Source organism: Anas platyrhynchos, chromosome 33, assembly GCF_047663525.1.
Source record: "Anas platyrhynchos isolate ZD024472 breed Pekin duck chromosome 33, IASCAAS_PekinDuck_T2T, whole genome shotgun sequence".
Classification (NCBI taxonomy): Eukaryota; Metazoa; Chordata; class Aves; order Anseriformes; family Anatidae; genus Anas; species Anas platyrhynchos.
Window position 1 is genome coordinate 9,446,442 of NC_092618.1, and position 14,957 is coordinate 9,461,398.

The 14,957-nt window shown below is 44.7% G+C and overlaps 1 protein-coding gene across 3 annotated transcripts in view; it reads right to left on the bottom strand.

Moving 5' to 3' along the window:
* Positions 1-1,532: 1,532 nt before the first annotated feature.
* Positions 1,533-14,957, bottom strand: part of LOC119715018 (leucine-rich repeat and fibronectin type III domain-containing protein 1-like protein) — a 43,221-nt gene continuing 29,796 nt past the window's right edge. For 2 of the 3 annotated variants that reach the window (XM_038172157.2, XM_038172156.2), the window contains exons 3-4: positions 11,791-13,185; positions 1,533-2,239 (exon numbers count right to left, since the gene is read on the bottom strand). In XM_038172157.2, coding sequence (XP_038028085.1) covers positions 1,729-2,239; positions 11,791-13,185 — 1,906 coding nt within the window. In that variant the 3' untranslated portion in view covers positions 1,533-1,728. The remainder of the gene's footprint in view (positions 2,240-11,790; positions 13,186-14,957) is intronic. The other variant, XM_038172158.2, reaches the window with a different exon arrangement.

Genomic DNA, 14,957 nt, shown 5'->3' on the forward strand with positions numbered 1-14,957 from the left:
TAAAAGAAAACTGATATGAGTGTAGCTGCACAACCTTATCTCACTTTCACAAATATACCTGATAACAGACATCCCCCTCCCCTCCCTTCTCCCAATTACTTCTTTCTCAATTTATGTTTGGGAATCAGAACAAAACACGGACCTCACCAAATCTGGGCATCATAGAGACCTCAAGAAAATGCCTTCTACTTAGGCAATTAGTGAGACTAACTGTATTAAAATATAGTATTTAATTTTAGTGGAGTTAAACAGCTTCCAGCTGTCCACCAGGTAACTTTTCTTGAGCATTCTTTCATATTCAAACAGGAGAAATATTTATAGACAGTTAAAGGGACAACGTTAGGAGAAATACTTTTCTTTGCTAAATTAGATCTCAATCACCTGAAAAGATGTAAAGTCACTCAGCTCGCAAGCCTCTCCTGTCAATTGCTTTTTCGTTCCGTTTCTTGAGCTTCAATAAATAAAAGGTATCCTTGGTTTCTCTTGTTTTGTTTACAGAGCTAGGTACTTTGCAAAGGATCAGCGACCAATGAGGATGGCAGAGATGACATTTTGTTTGGTCGAGGTCACCAATTCCTCTTGTGCATATTTCAAAACCTAAACTTTGGGTCCATCTCGATTTGCCAGTATCCCTTGAAACAAAAGGAACATTTCATTCCATATGATGCGTTAAAATGACTTGACCGGACACATTCACATAATTCATCTATCAGCCAGTTACATTACACTTCATGCAGCATTACAGAAAGAAGAGACTGGTATAAAAGCCATCGGAAGATGAGGTGTCACAGTGAGATTGTGCAGTGTGCCTCAGGACACGGGAGCTTTCATCTGCGGGTCCTCGCTCAGCAAATTTACCACCGAAATAAAAAGAGAGAAAAATACCTTCAGCTTTCGGAGCGGGAGACTATGGCATGGGTTTCAGCATAGCAAAAACGTGCACAGTGGAACACACCTGATTTCAACCGGTTCGTGAAGTTTTACAATTTAGGAAGAACAAAAAGCGGGGGCTTCGTCCTGCCCAGAGGTAAATCTGACTTCCAAGAACAAGAGGAGGTTTCTCGAAGGCACAGCCTAGACAGATAACAGCTGTTACAAAGCAAACAATACGAGTCCATATTTCTGTGCCAGCGAATAATTCCAAGAGAATATGGTAAAGTACTTAAAGTACTTTCAATTTTCTTTATTTCTTTTCTTTTTAAAGTAGTGCTTATATTTTTATTTATTTTTTTTCCATAGGGAACCTCTACTAATTTTACTTCTTTTGTGAGCAGCATGTATACAACATACCTATGGCAATAAATAACTCCGCATTGAGACTTTCTATAACACATCATTCCTTGAAGAGATGAGTAGTTTGGTGACTCTGCTGTGAGAAAAGAAGTCTGAAGATCCTGAGAGTACGTCTTTGCTGCTGGTCAGTAACCAAATGAAAAAATAGTGCATTTCACTACAGACAAACCTAGTCAGAATTTAGCTATGTTGCTGCCTTGATACCAGAGGTGTATGCTATAAAAGAACCAGTAAAAAAATCTTGTAAATCACACACTTATATTTAATATATTGAAACAAAATAGTTAAGAATGCAAGAACTGTTTACAGATTAAAAAAATATTTTTTAAACCATCTGATCTTAAAAATAGACAATAGTAGTGAAGCTTAAAATACAACCACTCGCATTAAAATGTTTCAAGCAATACCACCTTGGTGTGTCCTGTCAAATGGCCATTAAGATAACGCATCGGTTGTTAAAAAGGTTGTGTTGGTTGGAGTCACTTTTTCACAATCCAAGTCTACAACAGTTTTTCCTTTGCTGGAAGATCCCGAGCACTCCTGGTGCAAACTTTCCCGCCTCTCTGCCAGTTTAGAAGTGGATCGAGCCATCGAGCCACTTTGACTTCCATTGGTTTGAGAGCAGACGTTATTAACTTTAGTAGTTTTGTTTTTGTGGTGATTGTTGTAGACTTTGTATTTCATGAGGAGGATGAAAATGAAGACAAGAACCGAAGCCACAATGATGCCCCCAATAATGATGATCATGGTTCCTCCAAGAAACTGCGCGTGAAGGGATCGGCACTGCTTGTATTCCTCCTGGGTTGTGAACTGCACGCATCCGATCACTCTGGTTGCAGTCAAAGATGTCAAGCCATCATCATAAACAGCAAGGACACAGAGGTCGTACTCACGTCCTGCAACCAGATCAGTCAAGAAGAAGGATTTACTAGCAGCAGGGATCATCCTGGAAAAGAAAATAAGTACAGTAAACATCCAAGCTGATCGAACCTAAGGAGACCAATTCAAGCTATCAGTGCCTGCTGCAAGGAAACCAGCAGAGCAGAAGACAAGCATGGCAATCGGAACAAGCAGAAACAGCTAACATTCCCTGGGTTACTCGGTAGGGACGGAAAATACAGATTTTAGCAGCGAAAATGTCTTTACCTCGGCCAGTTCAAACAAACATGGACTGGAATGCACAAGCTTGTGGTGGCTGGAGGAGAAGTCAGACCTGATTTATTGTTCTGATCTGCATTATCTTCAATTTCTGCAGTTTCAGCCTAAAAGGGGGCATTATGTGCCCCATGCGGAATGGAATACTGTCAACGTTTGAAAATCTATAAAGGAACATACTTAAGGGCTTAAACAGCAGAACAGGATCAACTGCAACACTCGGTAATTAAAATGTATTCCAGTAATCTTACACCCACAGGAAGCACATTGCGAAGACGAAAGGAAAAAAGGCAAATTCCAACCTTTGGTCCACAGATTAACCTCATTCCCACCTTCCAGCAGCTCCATGGTGCTCAGTGTCTCGTAATCAGGCAGCCAGTAAGAACAATTAGAGCAAAACATGTGCACTCACAGCTACGTGGCATCTTCTCCACTCAAATAACAGCACAGACCGACCTCCTCCCCTTGATCCAGCCCTAAACCTTGGGATTGTTCTGCGTGAATTCCAATTATTCATTTACCACAAAGAAGCATGAATGGGCACTAAACCAACAGATGAAAAGGATCCCAGGATCCCAGCTGTGTGCTATGTTAACACATTCCCACAGACCACGGTAATGACCGTATGAATCCCAATATATCTCACGGCAGATCAGCTCTCTGTATATTTGGCTCAGATATCTCGCTGGAGCGAAGCGGGGCTGTTGCAGAGGAGTCAGTTTAAACAAACTACATTTGTTCAAAGTGAGTGGGAACGTGGCCTTCTCCTGGCCACCAAGCCTTTTAAAAGAAGAAGAAAAAACAGAAGAATCATAAGCTGTGTTTCCAATTAAAAGAGGGAAAAAAAACACCCAAACTTTCTGCTTGTCATACATTTTTTTTTCACGTAGTCATCCATTGGACTATGTGTATTTAGACTGGAAAGAAAGAAGAGCTACACCTTCAAAGGAATGATCTCCAGACGCATGCCTACTTCATGTAGAACCACCAATTTTCTGTAAATATGGAAAAAAAAAAATGCCCATGTACCATCATTCATAGAAATCCCCCGAGATCTCCAGCCCAGCATCCCACTCAGAGCCTACCCCCAACAGAAGTTCAGGTCAACCACACGTCTACCTTGCCAACCCTTGAAAACCTTCCACGAGCTCTCCAGGCACCGTTCCAGCACTGAACTACCCTCCTAGTAGATATTTTCCCCCTTATCTCCAATCTGAATTTCCCAAACCTCGACTCTTCATTTCTAACAGCAGCTTCATGACCTGCAAAGAATGTGGCCACGGGCTGGGCTTTAGGGCTAATGAGATTATTTTTTTATTATTATTTTGCAGGAAAGGCAGGGTTGGAGAGGAAGCTGCGCAAAGACCCATTTGTCAACCTGAAACACCCAAACGGCATTAATAAGTCCTAGTGTGTGCATAATGAGAAATAAATTTGAGATAAATAAGATAAACGAGAAAAAAAATCCAGCATTAATGCATGGGAAAATGTACAAGGTTAGCAACTGCTGCAGACCAGCAGAACAAGCCCTCGGAATTATTCATGGCCTGACCTTCACCATCCCAAAACGCACACCAATGGCCAATTATCAGATAAATAGCTAATTAACATTTCAGGCTTCCGCTTAGCCCTGTTTTATAGTGACCAACCACCCCAAGAGATGGACTGGGGAACTAACTTCATGGCCTATTCTGGCCAGCAGCCCTGCCTCATCCTTAAAGCTTGCTGGGGTTTGGGCATCCCAGCATGAGCACGGAGTCAGTTCAAATACCAAACTGCACGAAAATTAAGCATAAGAGAAGATCTTTGCTTGTCACACTGACGAGGCGGAGATTTTTGTTCGTCTGCCTTCACCGCTAAAAATCAGCCGTGCCCCCTGGAAAAATACCACTGGCGACTGCATCCGATCGCGGCACAACGTCTAAAATTGCTTGACATCAACAAAACCGTCACCCGACCTCAGGGCACAACACGCCAAAAAAAAATTAAGGGATGTCAGAGAGAACGGCTGCAGGAGGCACTGCCTAGAAGACCAGCTGAGCAACGAGAAGCAATCGATAGCAAACACCCCGCAGAAAGCATCTTGTAGTGTTTAGGAGCCTGCCCATCTGTGAGAGGGAGGTGTAATTGCCAAAAATTATGCAAAGTACCGTTTTCCTAATGTCCGCATTATCTGGCTTATTCAGCAGCCTTTGATGCTCATTTTTCTTCTTTCAAACAACTTTCTGCAATACGTTATTGTCGGGATTATTCAGTGAAGGGCTTGGTATTGAAATTTGGCTAATTACCATGGGAAGCTATGTACAGCATGCGCTGAAATACTTCTACAGTCATCATCATCCCAAAAAGAGGAGGTTCTAAATCCTCAGCACAAACGTTGAATAAGGCCAAATATGTATTTGAATTTTATCGTTTTTTTCTGGTAACGCGAGGCTATTTTCAACCACATGGAGAAGGAGAAGCGTGAAGTCCTGATAAGGCAGCAGATAAGGATTCATCAGTGGCTAAGCAGTTCTGGCCAGGCATGTCTCCAGGGAAAGGCAGCTATTTTGGCATATTTAGGAAGTTTCAAGGAAATCTCTACAAATTCGGAAGGACAGCTCAGAACTGCGTATGCAGGCAGTCAGGGCTGAATCTCTGCGTGTGCTCGTGCTTTTGCCTGCAGAGCATTTACTTCTGTCCTCCCTGCAGCTGATTTACCTTATGTAGTAAGGCTAAAAAGGATCAAATCAGCTTGACAATTAGCACGGGCTTGCCTGTAATGGTTATAACGAACCTGGCAGACCTTTAGGGCCAGGCAGGGATGAGGAGGAACCACCCTAAAGCACACAGGTAGGTTTGGGGAGCAAATGTGTCACCTGAGAGCTTTCTCGTTCCACTAAAACCCATGGTCTAGGGTTTACAAAGCAGAACAAACATTCCCAGGAACACTTAATTTGACCTAATAACAGCTTAAGTGGAGTGGACTATGTAGGTCCAGGCCTATCGAGGGTGCTGGAGGACCTGTGACAACCCAAGAGACTGGATTTGGGGACACCGTGGGTCTCAGCAGGATAAAAACTCATCGGTCTCTCCATGACCCGTGGCTCCGTCTCCAACTTGGAGCTCTCAGCAATCAAAATCTGCTGAAATAATGACTTTGAATGAAAGACATTTCACAATAGTGATGCAAAAAATGAAAGAGTTTTATCTGCCACGAAATTCCCAAGGGGGATGCAAAAAACTTTTCCTTGGTTATTCTTTCTGGGGCTTTTGCTTTTTTTTTTTTTTTTTTTTTTTTTTTTTGTCTTTTAATTCCTCAAGAAATGTTCGCATCTGTATTCCACCATAACTACCAATAATTAGACTTTTATCAAAAAATCTTAATTCACATTTCAGCCTTCTGTTACCTCTAGACACTGCTGAAGCCACAATTTTAGGTGCAAATCCGTCAAATCGTTTTCCTGTAAGTGGTTTAAGAGCAACAGCCTCCATCCCATAATCCACGCCAGAGTTTCCCCTGCCATCTGCAGTCAGCCAGGAACAAGTAAAGCCCTTTGGTGAAAGCTCAACTGTGAAATCTGCTCACAAAAAAATTTGACAAAACACCGTTTTCTGGGATTGGAAATATTTCCTAGCAACACTGTCAACAACAACAACAAAAAAGCAAACCCCAAACCCAAAATAAACCGAGCAGCTTGAAACAGAGATGGAGCTTTTTTTTTTTTTTGGTTTGTTTAGACTCTAATTAACGGTAATATAAGAAAATATAATACGATTTGCAAAACTGAACTTCTTTCCTGCCCTTTCAGTGGTTCCAGTCGGAGGGGAAGGTGCAGGGGGGGAAGGAAGGGATGGGGAGGCTGAGGTGTTGGAGGGACCCCACCTTTTGGAAACTTTTTGAACCAATTCTGTCTTTTTGAACCAGTTCTGTCGTTTTGAACCAATTCTGTCTTTTTGAACCAATTCTGTCAACAAGCTCCCGAGCACCCAGTTTACTCAACTGATTAAAGGGATTAAAAAGCAATCAGTGTAGAGTCTGTTTATCTCGCAGAAACATCCACGGAGATCTGAATGTGATCTATGGCATCTGTGGAGGTAAAAACAACAACAAGACTGTTCTCAGCATAAAATCCTCGTCTCTTCCTGAACCCGGGCTGCTGGCTGCATCTTTCAGCAGAATTATATTCACGTGGTTGATGCTACAGGCTGGAGACGAAATGACCACGCACCGAAAGATGGAGTTATGAAGCTTTCACACGCATCATGCCAAAATTTTCGATAGAAGCAACCATCGATTCTCACGTGGGCTATTAAAAAACCATACTTCGGAAACAGCTGGGGCGACACGGGAAGGTTTTCCCCCTTCAAAAACTTGAAATGTTTGGGAAAAAAAAAAAAAAAAAAGACATTGATTTTTCACGCTTGGATGTTCTGCTCCATCGTGCAACAACTGCCAGCCAATATTTGAATCTGCGAGGGCTGCTTAATTTATAAGCCATGGTGAAGCTCCAGCAGCGGTCAGTGCCTGGGCAGCCTCTTTAACGAAGACCAAAGGGACGTGGGGAGGACAATGGAGAAACGTCTCCCGTGCTGCGAGGAATCCAGCTGCGGAAGGGAAATCCTCATTAACTCGGCGCACACCAGCTACGAGCCCAGAAGGCTTTTTTCCAATCAAGGGAAACCTGCGGAGGTTTCCAAGGAGAAATTCCCTAAAGAAGCCTGGGAACTGCCATGACAACAGCTACGTCGCAAGATAAGGAAAAAAAAAAAGCTACCAAAACGCAACCCAAAGAGCGACCGTCACGCGATCCCTCCGATTTCCAGACACCAGTGGCTCCCGCATTTCCCAACTTCTTTTTGCTCCCTCCTCTTTTCTTGAGGTCATCTAGGTGAAGAAACCCAACCGTGACCATTAGACCAGGATTTCTTCGAGCCCCGATGAGCCGCCGGCACACAGATAGGACGGACAGCCCCGAAAATCGCCACGCACACCAAAATCACCGCATCGTCCCCAACGCATCTCCTCCAACCCACACGCATCCCTCCAACCATGCGGGGCACGTGCAAGGTCTTCGAAATCTGGCATCGTCCTGCTGCTTCTCCATCGCACCGCGCTGAACTAATTTAAGGATTTATTTATTTTTTTGAGCAGACGTAGCGTGGCTGATTCCAACTGCTTTTCACGCAACAGATGTAATCATTGCTATATCGATCTGGCAATATATCACCTTTTCCCCGAGAGTGACAGCTCTGCCCTTTAAACAACAGTACTTTGTACTCCCTATTAAAAGTGATCTGCCTCTCAATTTCTAATTTTTTTTCCTCTCAACAGCGAAAACAAGGACATATTATCGTCTGGTTTATGCAATATACAGTCTCTCAATTATCTATAGAGAAGCATCACTGCTAAATACTGATCTTCTAATTTATAGCCTGTAGTTGTGGCTAATTAAAGTTAGATGATCACCAGCTATAAAAGAATAAATTCAATGCTTCGGAGACTATTGCCTTTGATGTTATGAGAGCCAGCTCCTAATTGACTCGGGCATCAATCAGGTTGTTATGAAGCATTAGTAATCTGCTGCTTCGATCAGCGGCGGTACAAATTGAAGTTCATCTCAGAAAGGCAGCGTCACGGGTTTGAGTTTGCTGGCCATTTGAGGAAACACCGGCAGACAAAACGGGAGCCCCTGCAGGGGGTTGGGTTCGTGTCACCGCTCCCCTGCGCTCCTTTTTGTGTTCCGATGAGCCTCCTCCTGCGACCTAAAAGGAGTTATTTTCATAAATATGTATACGGGCTCATTTAACAGGCAGAAGAAATGGAATCTCTATATGTACACACAAATACACCTCATGACAAAGCAGCCAAAATAAAAATAGGGTGGTTTCACTCTCGGATTAATTATCACCTCACAAAGCTTGTGTAAGGTTTGGCACAATGACTGTTTTGGTATCGGAAGGCAGTTCTGCTGCTATCTCTTCCCCGAGGCTAACGTTGGAAACCTGGGCAGGCCACTTGAGCAGTGACAGTTAAACTAAAATTACAGCATTGTGAAAGTCCAAGCCGCGCGGGGACTGTAATCAGCATCAGGATTGGAAGCTGGTTAAAGAATACAGACCCATTTATATCCCCGAGAAGAAAGTGGCTATTACGATTCTTGATTCACTCCGTACAACGGCAGCACGGGGCCACTTCCTGACCTTTCTCCTGCAAACAAACAAAGCTCTTGCTTTCAATATTGATGCTTGCCACAAATTGCTACCTGCGCCTTAATTTACTGATTCGGGATCATTGCTACTCACCGTGCCCGATGCTTCACTCGGATGCAATTTTCTTGCTCCCTAACTAGCACCTACCCTTGGTTTTGCTAACCAAACCTCACCTCCTTCCCAGGAGGCAGGTCAGTGCCGTGGTCACTCCAGAGGGAATTTAAGTGACTCACCCGAGACGAGCAGAGCCAGATGCACAACTCCTAATTTTTTGGGGTCCCCTTTCCGTATTCAGCACTGGGGAAAATGCTGTGGGGCTGCAAGGTGGGAGCAGCAAGGGGAATTATGGTGCATTTACATGCACATAGGGTCCATACGTTATTCTCGTCCAGAAATATTGGTGGCAGTCCAGAAGGAAAATTAGGAAAAACATCACCTTTACTCTCACAGCATCCTAACGCAGACACAGACAGGCGTGCACTTACCCCGAAATACCTACCCAGAGGGTGAAGGCAACGGGAAGGTGAGGAAAAATAAGGGAGTCAAAGGAGCAGCTAAAATTCGCAAGATAAAGCAGAGTTACCATAGAAACTGCTCACCCGTGGTACCACTCAACTTGACGGAAGGGACGGCTCTCTGCTGCATCCTGCACCGTTTAATGCTTTTCCCAGGCGTTGCCTGCCAGAAATAAATTACACGGCGCCAGAGCTCCACCTGTGCTGGAGGTGGAAGGCAGCTCGCCATCCAGCTCCTCTGGCAGGGCTGAATTCCTGTGGATCCTGCACATCTCCACACCTCTGCTGGGAATCTCCGCATCCTTTGCATCCCCAGCCACCACCAGGTTGATGCCGCGGAACAGATTTTATACACCGGTGCCACGGGCTGGGCTTAACCACACGAGAGGGGCAGCGAGCAAGCAGAGGGCTCCTGGCTCCCCAGTCACACGGTGTGCAGTGCTTAATTGCTTAATTGCTACTGCGCTCAGCTTAAATCGCTCTGACATTTACAGCGGGGCTTGAAGAAGGAGCAGTGCAGATAACTGCACATGCAGAATTGCCGCCCAATTACCACTCCCATCACTTTAGCACGAAAACTTCCTTTAAGGATCTCTAGCTGATGATTGCTCGCTGTGGGAACTGAAGAAGAACACGCAAATTTTCATCTCGGAGAGGCCCATTACACTAGGGTGTATTACATTACTTGAAATCGCTGCTCTGTGACTTAAAGCATCAAGTGTTTTATCTGTTGGTCATCAACCTGGGCCTCTCACTTAACGGGAATTTAGGCTGAGAAAGGGACATGCAGATGGAGCACTCTTCCCCATCTCTTCCACATGGCTCTTCTTTCGGCACAAGAGCATTCAGCAGCAAGAGCATTCGATTCAGCTCTTTGCAGACTGACTAATTAACGAGCTGTCGCATGAGTCGGAGGCTTTGGGAAGGTAAAATTCGCCAAGAGCAAATCACTGCGATTGCACCAAGGCTGCCAAGTCATCCGACCAGTCTTATGGGAAAGGATGCACGAATGTCACCAAACAACCCTTATCCTGCACCCACTGCACCCCACTGCCTGCCCAGCCCCAGCCGCTGCTCGCCGTGCTTGGATTTACTTTGAGATTTACTCCAAAAATTGAATCAACGCCCCTTAAAAGCCCCGGCCACCACTATTGAGACATCTCCGCTCCGTGTTTCCCTGCGTTTCACAACTTTGCAGATCCCTCCAGCAGCAGTGTCACAAATGTGCTTGCAGATGACAATTAAATGAGGCTTCAGCTCCCAGCCAGCTCCTCGCCCTCCATCAGATACCAACAACCACCCTCCCACCACTTCCTCAGAGGTCCTTGCTTATCCTCGCCCAGTCTTTCCGCATCCTTTCCAGCCCGTAGCCATGGCAACGCCAGGATGGCATCCTTCCCCACAGGGACTCTGAGGATGGGCATTTTAAGATGAGGCTTTTAAAAATCCCAAGCGACTGCAAAGTGAAAGTCTCTTTCAAGGACTTCAACATTTTTCATATGCAGTTCCTTTTTATTTTTTATTTTTTTTTTATCTTTTTTAACAAGAATTTGCCTGCAAAGGTAGGCATTTGAAATATGAATCCCAGGGGAACAACTACCCTACATTCCCTTCCTTAGGGGACTGCTTACTAAAGCAGTATATTTGAACCCAGCCTTTCAGCTGTTAGATGCAATTCCCCTTTTGCTTATTCCTCCCCATACCTTAGTGCAACCAGCAGCATTACATTAGGTAAATCATCATGGCTTGGTTTAGAGAAGTTGATGAAATGCACAACTCTGGAATATTAACTCCGTATCAAATGCTGGCTCCTGCTTTAATGTCACTCTACCCCTCTTTCCCCCCCCCCAAGCTAATCACAAACAAAAGCCTATAAGCAGCAAGGCATGTAATCAGAAACTCAACCGCCCTGCCCAGGGAGCAACTATAAAAATCTGCACAACATCCACTGAAGCTGAGCAGCAAATAGTTATTCCCGAGTAAATTTTACCAAATAAACTCCAGCCGATGAATCAGCGCCTTTAAAAGTGAAACCCACACAAAATTTATCACCTAAAGCTTCCCGGGCAATGTCCAATTCCCTCCGTGAGCTTTGTCCCTGTGACAGCATGGAAGTGGAATAGAGGAATTGCGTGAGGACTTTTAGGGGCTGAAGGTTTGGCATAATACACAAGAGACATAGTATGGCCACGCATATTTGCCATACAGGCAAAATGTGGCCTTGGGGCATCTCTGGACATCTCACAGATTTGGGCATCTCGATTTCTTTCCTATATATTTAGGTAAAGCAATTACACTTAATCAGCACGAAAGGTAACTAAACTTTCCATCTTAATTTCCCTGGCTGTATTAACTGAGATAATGCTCATCAGCCTCGCTCCGTCCATTAAACTGGACTCTGAAGATTAATTATGGCTGTAAAGGGCTTAGAGATCCTCGAGAGGCAGCAGAGAAGCGGGTGCATTATGAGTTTTTACAGCACAACTCCTCAACGATGGGAATTTAACGAGCAAAGTTGTCCCCTCGTTCGCAGCCACCGCCTGCAATTAGCTGCCGTCGCAGGGAATAATTCAACCCACGCTCTCATCACCTCTTTCTTGCTTCCACCTCCACGAGGGAGGAGGTGCGGGGTTACCTGTAGACGAGGATGTCATCAGAGGAGCTGTTGTACTGGATCTGGTACATGCGGATCCCGGGGAGGTGGTGCTGAGAAGGCCACTGGATGAGAGCAGAGGACGAGGTCAGCTCGGCGACCACCACCACCTTCTCTTGCTGAGCCTTCGTTTCGTTCGGAAAGCTCGACTTGGCAGATATCAGAATATCCGAGGGGCCTGGCTCCGCGTCTTTATCGCAGTTGGTGCTGTTAGCGAGGTTGGGGTACGGGGTAACGAGGAGCTCCACCGGAGCCGTCGACTCTCCCGCGGCATTTGATGCGATGCAGGTGAACGTGCCCTTCTCCGTCAGAGACGTCACCAAAATATCCAGGGTCCCGTTCTCGTAAGAAATCGTCCTCGAGGTGTTAGAGACCAGCTTCCCGTCGGGTGCAATCCAGCGAACGTAGGGGTCCGGATCGCCCACGGCTTTACACTTCAAAGAGACGCTTTGGCCCTCCGTTACGGTTAGCTTGGGGGTTCGGTGCGTTATCATCGGGGGCTCGCAGACAAATTCCTCCTCTTTGATGGACCAGAAGTATTTGCCCATCAGCTCCGGCGGGGAGGCGCAGGTTTCCAGGTCGTCTTCTCTGGTGAGGCGCCTCAGCCACACCAGCTCGCAGTTGCAGTGCAAAGGGTTGCCCCCAAAACTCAGCACCAAAGATGACAGCGGAGATCCTTTGGACTTGGCGTACACGGGGATCCTGGAGAACAACGGATCGGGAGGGATCTTCTTCAGCTTGTTGGAGGTCATGTCCAGACGGGCAAGCTTGTGAAGATTGGAGAAGATTCCCTCCGGCACGAACTCGATGAGGTTATGATCCAAGCTGACCGTGTTGACGTTGGAAAGTTTGGCGATTGTTTCCCAGGGAACGTTCACAAGGTTGTTGTAGGACAGATCCAGGTCTTCGATGGTTTCAATAAAGTCATCCAACGACCCGGGAGAGATATAGCTTAGCTGATTGTTACTGAGTATTAAATGCCGAAGGTTGATCAGACCTTTGAAATGATCTTCGTTGATATAGGTCAGTCGGTTACTATCCAAGTGTAAAGCGTGAAGGCCTTTCAGATCAAAAAATGCGTAAGGCATGATTTGACTTATTGTATTCCTCGACAGCGTCAAGTGAATGAGATTGGTCATGTTCGCAAAATCCTTTCTCCTGAGTGTCGTGATGAAGTTGTCCATCAGCCTCAGCTCTGCCGTTCTCCTGTCGATGCTGGGGGGCACGAAGAGGAGCCCCGTCTTCGTACAGAGGATGGTGAAGGACGGAGACAGGTTTTGACACATGCATCTTTTGGGGCACATCATGGCCTTCACGGCTGTGCTAATAACCAGTAGGTAGACAACCAGCCTTTCCATCGTAAGAAAAATAGCAGACCTAAAAGGGGGGAAAGAAGAAATCCATGTAAATATATTTTAATTGAGCGTTAGAAATAGGTTTACACTGCCGTTGTCGTTATTCTTTGCGTGGGTCAGAACCTCATTTCGAACTGTGCAGCGCTTCATTACTCTGTGGTAATGCTCGCCTCATTTTTTTTTTATTTTTTTTTTGCCATTATGGATTTCTAGCAGCTTTCTTTGGCTTTCCCCAGCTCATCTATGCCCTGCCTATACCAAGCAGGGAGCTCCTTGGAGAGCGCACATTTCAAGGCCAGGGATTTTTCCCAGGCGGTGGCAGAGAACTAAAACTTTTCCAGCAAATAAAGAAGGAGAAACACCTTCAAAGGCATTGCTGAAAAGCAAGCTTGTGTTTAATCGGAGAAGCAGGTATATGTTTTCTGATTTTTTTTTTTTTTCTGTGCAGCTTTAGAAACTAAATTTCATAATTACACATGGTTTTGGTCAATGAAATGATCTCCGTGCAATCTTGTGCGTGCCAAGTTATTTCCCATTGTACCTGAAGTGCTTGGCTGCTATACCAAGGGTTGATTTTCGTTTCGACTTCACCTCCAGCTGGCTGGCAAATTGCTAAGCATTAAGTGTGGTGACTCAAGCGACCACGAAGGCTCCCCATCTGCAATGTAAAGGACTCAAACTCCGTGTTTCGCCCAAGTGTCCTGGTACAACCCTCCTCTAGAAGAACCTTGTCGTCTTTCTGCAAACAGCACACGTAGTTTGACTTCACATTCAAGCCCTGGCACACTAGAGACCACCAATTAAAGTTAATTCCACGTGCAAGCCCTCTTGTATGGTGGGTAAATGCAGAATGCTGTAAAATAACAAGCTATTGCCTCTGAGAACGAGCCATGCAACACAAGACTTAATCCTCAGTTCAGCACAAAGCTGGGACAACAATAACCTGCTGAGTCACAAGGGCACAATTTGAGGTGTCAGCAGAGTCCCATGCTATGTTTGTATATATATATTATATTTTCATGTATATATATTTTATTTATTCAGGGTTACCAGGATCTAGAGCTCCTTTACAGGGAAGCAGATCTTTAAAGTACAGAATTACGGTAGTACAGTTGGTCTAGAAATCAGATTTTCCACAGAGGAAAAAAAAATATTAAAACCAACTGATCACTTATAAAGTATTATCACTTTTTTTTTTTTTTTTCTAATAAGCATCTTCTTCATGTCTTGCTTCCTAATCATTTATCTCAACAGTTTTCCTACTGTCACTCCATCCTGCGCCCTGAACCCTTCTTGCCTCTAACGGCTCCAGCTTTTCACTCCTGCGAGGTACCAGTGATTAACAGATGCGTAATTATCCAAAAAAATGGACTGCTGTGCAATATTGTAATTCCCTTGTTTTGTCATTAACAAATATTAATGCAACTTTAATGGATTAACTGCCATCTGGGCTGTAAGAATCCAGTTCAAAACCATCTCACTTCAACCATTATTCTGTTAAAAAATAATTAAACGTTGCTAATGTGAAACCGTGGCACTAAAATTAATGATTTTTAGAGCCAACAATAAGCATAGTGCAATTACCCTTACAAACTATATGACAGTCACAAGGAAATTGCGACTTGTAAAAGGAAAGCTGCAAAGAAGTGAATTACTGCTATTGCCCTGGGTTCTAGTTAAAAGCAGCTTTGGTACTAGCACCTAAAAACTGCACTGGGAATATACCTGATTGCCTGGTAACACAATAGTATTTTTCAAGATGGTTTAATCCACAGCATCTTAACAGAAGGAGGT